The sequence below is a fragment of the Microtus oregoni genome, unplaced genomic scaffold (assembly GCF_018167655.1).
Source record: "Microtus oregoni isolate MIOR12 unplaced genomic scaffold, Mior012 000031F_ref0000149, whole genome shotgun sequence".
NCBI lineage: Eukaryota > Metazoa > Chordata > Mammalia > Rodentia > Cricetidae > Microtus > Microtus oregoni.
In genome coordinates, this window is record NW_024543090.1 from 15,477,595 (window position 1) to 15,486,115 (window position 8,521).

The 8,521-nt window shown below is 44.5% G+C and overlaps 1 protein-coding gene across 1 annotated transcript; it reads right to left on the reverse strand.

Annotated features, from left to right (window-relative positions):
* Window positions 1-2,744: 2,744 nt before the first annotated feature.
* On the reverse strand, window positions 2,745-8,176 carry Actc1 (actin alpha cardiac muscle 1). The gene is made up of 7 exons (XM_041679012.1): window positions 8,028-8,176; window positions 7,300-7,450; window positions 5,762-6,086; window positions 5,014-5,175; window positions 4,654-4,845; window positions 3,592-3,773; window positions 2,745-3,068 (listed from the first exon to the last, which is right to left on the reverse strand). Exons 2-7 carry the CDS (start codon window positions 7,426-7,428, stop codon window positions 2,925-2,927), a joined length of 1,134 nt encoding a protein of 377 aa, XP_041534946.1. The 5' UTR covers window positions 7,429-7,450; window positions 8,028-8,176; the 3' UTR covers window positions 2,745-2,924.
* Window positions 8,177-8,521: the final 345 nt, after the last annotated feature.

An 8,521-nucleotide genomic window follows, 5' to 3' on the forward strand; every position in this document is an offset into this window, starting at 1 on the left:
CCACAGCGCAGTCTCCTAAAGATGTCTAAGGAGCCCGAAGTGCTCTAGATTTTTAACCCAGACGTCCTACAGGGCAGAGAGTGACAGAATGGGAATACCCATGATAAACTATGACCAAAGTTAGAAAATACGCTTTTAGGAGCAGTATCACATCAGGTGTCAAAACATCTGAGTTCCATCTTAAGTCTTAAGGCGAGCTGTGTAACACTGGTCCAGGTGCTTAATTTCTGCATCTTGATTCTCTCAGTATATGAGGTTTAATTAAGCCCATCAAACACTCTGTGAGCTCCAACAGTTCATGCACAAGATAATTTGAAAATGAAGAGACTTTGAGATTCTGCAATCAGGTTGGAACCTACTTTTCACAATTAGATTTCCTAAAATTCTTCAGTTCTCATTAGGAAGCATTATGTCTGGTCCCTTAGCTTCTTTCCCATTTGCTCCTGCTGGGGCTTCCTCCCTGCTTTTCTTATCTAATTCTAATTCCTTTTTTTAAAAGATTTATTCATTTTTTAAGTTTATGTCCATTGATATTTTGCCTGCATGTATGTCTATGAGGAAGTTCCAGATCCCCTGGAACTGGAGTTACAGACAGTGAGGAGCTGCTGTGTGGGTGCTGGGAGTTGAACCCAGGTCTTCTGGAAGAGCAGCCAGAGAGCCTTTCACCACTCAACTGTGTCTCCAATCTCTGCCTAATCCTAATTCTTAACAGACATCTGTCCATCAGCTGAAGTCCAAGGTCACGAATGTCTGGGGTTTGCATGTGACCAGTCTAAGGACAGAAAAAAAAAAAAACAGACCCTGGTAGACTCTGTTCCCAGTGTTCTTCCCAGCATGCTTTACGGTTCCTTAACTTCTCCTTGCCTCTGACTCACATCTTCACTTTACTTTCTCCAACAATACTCCAAGATTGCAGAGAAATGACCTGGCTTAAAGTCTGTCCTGTAAATCTTTCACCAAGTGAACAGAAGTATCTGGCTTTTTCTCCTTATTTTGAAGATGCTGATGCTCAGTGTCCTAAATTTGTTTAGGGAAAGTCTTCTTAAAATTTCTACTTGTGGTCCCTTTTCACTTGTGTGATCCTATAGCTATGTAAAGTAGATAGATATACAAATCATAAAGATAAAACATAGGGGAATTTATTTTAAGATATTTCTTTGACATATTTATGTGTATATATATCATATACCACTTATTAAAGATGAAAGTAATTTTACATATTAACAAGATGATTGTGCTTATTTATTTTTATATGAAAAATTAAATCTTGGCTGAATTTTTGGTACTGTAGGACATAGGCTATCTTCAGTGTTTTCCAGAAGTGACCTATATTTTGATTTTTGCAACAATCAGTTTTGACAATGCCATTTTTCATAAATAGTACAAAATGGCAGACGTACAATGAGGACCATTTCAGAAATTGCTGGAAGTTCTGTTTTATTCCCAGATCAAAATTCCTTGCTTTAATAATTTTCAAAAATAAAACTTGTCAGCAACTCAGACTGCAACTTTAAAAATCAAACATGTTTACATAATACAGTCCAACGATATGGTGACTTGATACTTATGTGCTCAGGACAGTAGAAAAATATTAAAGTCTATAGTCAGTAATTAAACTGCTATGTTTAGACAAGAATAGGAAACTTTGTATATACAATGAAAACAGTACATTCATAGTGTACAATAGTCTTAAATCTGAGCTGTTTCAGGCAGTGTTTGTTGGTGTTCTGTGATATAAGGCACAATGTGAAATATGTACAATGTGTACTCAAAACCAATGTTGCAATGAAGTCATGTGATACAACACTGGCAATGGCTGTTACATACACCTTGGATTCATTTGATATCTTACTTGGAATTCATTTGGTCATTGTGCATTCATAAGCTCTTTACTGATCCAATCTTTTTTTACAACCTTCATATACGCAGGTTCAAGAAACTAAGGGATAGTGGGTATATGCAACAAGACAAAGCACCACCTGCTAAGTAGACTTTCTCGTTTCTTACATAGCCTTCAAAAAGACATCTGGAGGCTGGAGAGCTGTCTCAACAGTTAATATCCTTACTATCCTCTATAGAGGACCCTGGTTTGATTCCCAGAACCCACATCGTGGCTCACAACCATCGGTATTTCCAGTTCCAGCAGATTTGATGATTTTATGCCCTCCTCATACCTCTGAGGGCTCCAAGAATGTTCATGGTACACAGATATACAGGCAGGCAAAACCCTCATACACACAAAACAAAATAAATAAAACTAACAAACAAACAAGAAACCCAGACAACTGAGGAATACAACAAAACAAGAGAAAAGGATAATTTAAAGTAAACTTTGACCCTCTTTTTTTTTAACCAATGTGTGTATTTTCTATAAGGTTATAAAATGTGCAAAATGTGCTAAAACAATTTTCAATACCAAATACAGTAACTAATTGTAGATAACTGTGTTGTTCATCTTCTTTACTTACATCTACGGAACTAAACTGAACAACTAAACCACAGAACTAATCTTGGCTTCTCAGATTCAAAATATATTCATGATTCTATTCCAAAACACGAAATCAAAATATAGTGCTATGTCTCCTAGTTCAATGTCACATGAATTTGTTGGGCAAACTTTGTGTTGCTCTAATACGATGATGGTCAAGGTACCTGAACAAATGCCTCCCCCATCCCTCGTCTAGGGTCCCAGACACCTTTCCCATCCCGGTACTTCTCCCACAAGAAAAAAAGACAGTCTTCTGTAGGTTGCAAGTCCTGGTCTGATTTATTTATAAAGCAATAAATATTTGAAGCACAAACAAACTGCACGTGTGTAAACAAACTGTACAATGACTGATGAGAGATGGGGGCGGGGGGCTCAGAGGATTCCAAGAAGCACAACACCATCATCCTGAATGGAAGGCAGACTAAGAGGGGGCACCTTAGAAGCACTTGCGATGGACAATGGATGGACCTGCCTCGTCATACTCTTGCTTGCTGATCCACATTTGTTGGAAGGTGGACAGAGAGGCCAGGATGGAGCCCCCGATCCAGACAGAGTATTTACGCTCAGGGGGAGCAATAATCTGCAGAAAGAAAACAAAACCATCAGTGTGTTCTGAAGTTCCCAACAATGGAGCAGGCAATGGGTTTGGGGTCTTCCCAGAAAAAGCATCACAGGTTAACTAACTGACAATAAACAATTTATGGAGGAAATGTTATACCATAAAGCAATGTAGCCATCAGGTCTAGCAAACTTTCCTGTATTTCATCAGTTCTCTACTCCTGTGCACTAGAGAATAATATGGCAAAAATCTAAATGCATGAAGGATAGCTCAAACCTGGGGCCTTTGAAATCTGTAGGTAAGTTTAGTTATCCCCTCCCCCACCCTGTGTTTCAAATATTTACTTAGATTTGCTATTTAGAAGCAGTCTTAAAGGTTCATATCTTGGGCAAAGTGCTAGAAATAAAAAGTCAGGAATAGTGTTAGCGCTAAATAGAAACCTTCGTAAAAGATAGGAAGCTAAGATACCAGAGAAGGAGGGTGGGAAGCTTGGGTGAGAATATCACGACCTGCCTTTGCCCTCCCACTCACAAACGCTTTCTACCTTAATCTTCATGGTGCTGGGAGCCAGCGCAGTGATCTCCTTTTGCATACGATCAGCAATACCAGGGTACATGGTGGTGCCTCCAGACAGGACGTTGTTGGCATACAGGTCCTTGCGAATATCGATGTCACACTTCATGATGCTATTGTAAGTGGTTTCATGAATGCCAGCAGACTCCATACCTAGGAACAAGTTCTTTCTAAAGTATTCACAACAAATCCAGGCTAGGTGGGAAGGGGAAGGGCAGCATGCCTCTGCGTTGGTGAGCTGCCACCATTCATATCTAAAGCATATGTTCCCCCCACAGCACACTGCGGGGAACAGGTGGGGAGAGAGGTCTCTAAAATGTGCTAATAGATAATTCAGTACAGAATGCCAAGAGATAGACAACTGTGTTCAGTGCCTGTTTGGAGTGAACACACGCTGCAGCCATCAGACGTGTAGAGATCTGTGGCAAAAACGATCCCATGCGTTTAAGTGAAAATGAACCTATTTTCTTTGGTTTTGAGATGAATCTCTGTAGCCCAGGCTAGCCTTGAACTCAAGGCAATCCTGCTGCTGCCTCAGTTTCTCAGCACTGGGATTGCAGGTATGAGCTACCACACCTGGCTTATACTTTTAACTTACGGACTAACATCAGATTCCAGCTTCTTCTGGAAATATGTATGTAGGAAAGATATTTGGTGACATCAAGTATCCAGTTACCATAATGAATAGAGTTGTGGTTTCATTTAACGGTGAATAACTTAAAGTCTAGCCTGTTGATAATGGGACTTGCTGGAATTAATTGGCCGTCTTGAGTAATTGGGCATGCGCTATTCAGTGGCTGCTCAGTCTCATTCTCTGCTGTGGGGTAAACTCGGTGTAACATCCTCCGTTTTTCACTAGATCAGCTATCTCAGTCTTTCTCTGTACTGAGATATCAGGAGGCAAGGCTGAGCTGGGTGAGATGCCAGACTGATTCAAGAACCCTGCTGTTGTTCTAATTAAAATGGATATTACTTTGGAAGACTCCAGAATTTCTAGAGAAGCTGAATTTCAACACCAGAACCTTTCCCTTACCAATGAAAGAGGGCTGGAAGAGTGTCTCTGGGCAGCGGAAACGCTCGTTGCCAATGGTGATGACTTGGCCATCAGGCAGTTCATAGCTCTTCTCCAGAGAGGAGGAAGAGGCCGCTGTAGCCATCTCATTCTCAAAGTCCAGGGCGACGTAACACAGCTTTTCCTTAATGTCACGGACAATTTCACGTTCAGCTGCAGAGATAAAGAGTTTCATAGTCAATCTTGGAAGAAAGAATCGATTGTGGGGAAGAAGATGGATCCACCAAGGAAGCAAAACCAACAGGTATACGTTGTGTCAGATAAGACACACATGCGCATGCGCGCACACACACACACACATACACACACACTCTCACTCACCAGTAGTGACAAAGGAGTACCCGCGCTCAGTGAGGATCTTCATGAGATAGTCGGTGAGATCCCGACCAGCCAGATCCAGACGCATGATGGCATGAGGTAAGGCATAGCCCTCATAGATGGGGACGTTGTGAGTTACGCCATCACCAGAGTCTAGAACAATGCCTGTTAGAAAAGACAGAGGAGAATGAAGCTTTAGCCACAGTAAAACCTGCTTCTGTTTGGATACAAGAAACAAGTCTAAGCATTGCTCTGGACAAAAGCAGATTCCTTAATGTGAAGAATAAAAAGGACCATAGTGGATGGATGCTAACTCTGAAGGCAGCACAGCTTGTCATACTAAATATCATAGTAGAACAATTTCCTGAGGACACTTTCAAATGGCCATCCCTCTTATCAGGCATTAGCATGTTATGTAAGCATCCAGGCACGTTTTTCTTGGGGCCAATCTAACTTAAAATGTGTCTCTCTGTTTAATTCAGATCCCAGAGGGGAATGTGCCCTTGACTATGTCTGCCCAGGGGCTGTGAATAAGGGAAAGAACTAACTCCATAGGCTATTAGATCTTACAATAAATATTGTCTGAAACCAACCTTGGAATTATTGTTACCTCTTCCTCTTGGCACAGACACCTTGCTAGAGAGGGCCAGGGAGGGGAGCCTTCCTTTGTCAGGTGAAGATTTGGATTCATAGCAAAGTCAGTGAGTTGAGAATATGCTTAAGTGTTTACTGTTCCCTAACCCAAACAAACCTGTGGTTCTTCCAGAAGCATAAAGGGACAGCACCGCCTGGATGGCCACGTACATGGCAGGGACATTGAAGGTCTCAAACATGATCTGGGTCATCTTCTCACGGTTGGCCTTGGGGTTCAGTGGGGCTTCAGTGAGCAGGGTCGGGTGCTCCTCAGGGGCCACACGGAGCTCATTGTAGAAGGTATGGTGCCAGATCTTCTCCATGTCGTCCCAGTTGGTGATGATGCCATGCTCAATGGGGTACTTCAGAGTCAGGATACCTCGCTTGCTCTGGGCTTCGTCACCTACATAGGAGTCCTTCTGCCCCATACCTACCATGACACCCTGTAAAAAAAGAAAAAAAAATGAGGACATCATGTTCCCACCAAGACAGGAATATAGTCCAGGCCTTACTAACTTATATCCAACTCCCAATGCAACAAATAGCTATAAAGTACTAGAAATGGTAACGGTAGAATTAGAAAGTTAGCCATAGTGGTTCATGCCTATAATCCGAGTACTCAAAAAGCTAAAACGGGCTGCAACTTTAAGCTCAGCTTGGGCTATAGAGCAAGTACCAGGCAAGCCTGGGCTATAGTGTGGGACTCCACCTCCAAGAGTTAAGATATAATCCCAATTTCAATGTATCATTTAGAATCAATGTTATGCTTTATCTCCACACAAGGAAGTGTATCTCAGTTAACTGGATTGCAACTGTGGAGGAAAGAATAAAGGGGTTTTATTGAAGAAGCAGAGTCTCTTGGTTTTGAAATAGCATAATGACTTCATTAAATTACTCATCACTGATGTCACCTAGGAAATAGACTGCTATCTTTTAGAATAACTGAACCAATGATGTCATCACAGCTTCTGGTGCTCTTAAGAAAAGATTTCGACACCCATCCGGTGTACATAGGCTGACAGGCTGCTATCGCTCAGATGAAAAGTCAAACCACTCAGAGCAGCCTGGAGTGCCCTGCACTGTCCAAGCCTGAGGACTTCCAGCTCTGCTCCCTGGCAGCTTGTCTGGCCAGGCATGCGACAAACCCAGAGAGCATGACATTTCTTTTAATAAACAAGGTGGTATGTCACTATCACCATGGCACTTGCTGCTTCAGTCACAACTGGCTTCTAAAAATGCAACACCCAGGAAAGTCCATGACAGCTCCGGAGAGCTCTGTAAACTGGCTGCGAAGAGAGAAGAACGGAGATCGGGTACCGCTTAGTTCTGAGTAGTTACATTGAGGTAGTTGGCTGTACTATCTGAACTAAACTGAATGCATAAAGGGTGGGAGGAGGGGGGCACAGAAGAAATCCACGGTTTGAGAGACAGAGAAGACACAGCAGTTGGAAATCCACAGGCCTGGAATGACAAGCTGATGGCCTTTCATAGAAGACAGCTGGACCCATCAACAGGTGTGCCACTGCCGTGGACTTCTTGGTATTTGGAGGTTGGCAAGGGTTGCTTGAAGTGGTTTGGATTTGTTGCTGGATGAGGGAACTGACCAAAAGGGTCCAGAGTGTGGCCGGGACCAGGCTAGAAGGGGCAGAGTGTTACCTGGTGGCGTGGGCGACCCACGATGGAAGGGAACACAGCCCTGGGGGCATCATCTCCCGCAAAGCCGGCTTTCACCAGCCCTGAGCCGTTGTCGCACACCAAAGCGGTGGTCTCCTCGTCGTCGCACATCCTGGCAGGGCTTCTGTGTAATCTGTGGGTTAAGGACAGGAGAGGGGCCCACACTCAGTGCCTGAAGAGCCGGCCTTCTCCTTCAGAGGAGAAAGTGACAGGGCACAGTAGGGTTATTGGACTGTAGAGTGGGGAGGCAACCGTAGTCTCCCGTATGCTCAAGACATAAACAAACAAACAAAAAAATGGTTGGAAGAAGCCAGGAGACTGTCAGTGTGGCTGAGAGAAGGCTGAAGAACCCACCCAAGCTCTCTGGCGGAGAGGCTCATCCTCCACCCCAGCTGCAAGGAGTTACAGTCCTAATCACCCCGGTGTTTTAATGGCCCAAGGGCTGATTCGAGCCCTTTCAGCTTTCACCATCTCCTCAATAGAAAGCTTATTCTCCCTCCCTAACCTCACCCCAGGAAGGGGGGAAAAGTTCTAGAGATCAGTGACCCACAAAAGCTCCGGTGGTGGAATGGAGTTTGAGGAGATCCCAAACAAAACAAGCCAAAACGACACCAGAAAGTTTGCTTCAAAAAGAAAAACAGCGTGGGATCCACAAGAGCACAAAAGGACAGTCCCGCAGGAAGCAGGGGTGGAGCAAGGCTAGGACTCACCGTGCTAGGGGCGGGCTGGTTTCTGCTGGGCTGGCGCTGGCGGCAGGCACTGGGTGTCTGTTGCCTGGAGCGGCGGCTTTATAGCACGCTGATGGACGGGGTCAGTTGGAGCAGCCGGGGGCAGGGGTGGGGGGCCCCTGTTCTGCCACCTTGCCTTATTTGGTTGCTTTAGCACCATCTAGGACCGCCGAGGCCATTCTTGGAGCCAAGGACAGGGAAGAGGATCAGCCGGGGGGCTCCCAGACCATGTAAGGAAGGGGAGGGGGCAGTCATAGCAATGGCCAAATAGGGAGCTAGGGAGGGGCTGGACGGCAAGGGGTTGGGGGCAGGGGAAGACTAAGTGACTCCAACGAGCCCCTTCCTCCTTGCTGGGGTGGGGGAACTCCCTGGTTGCTGTGTAGCCAGCCAAGCCAGACTAAGAGACCATAAGTCACACACAAGCAAGCCGGAAGACTTGGCACGCTGTCCTTGGAGAAGGGTCCTGACAGCTGGAC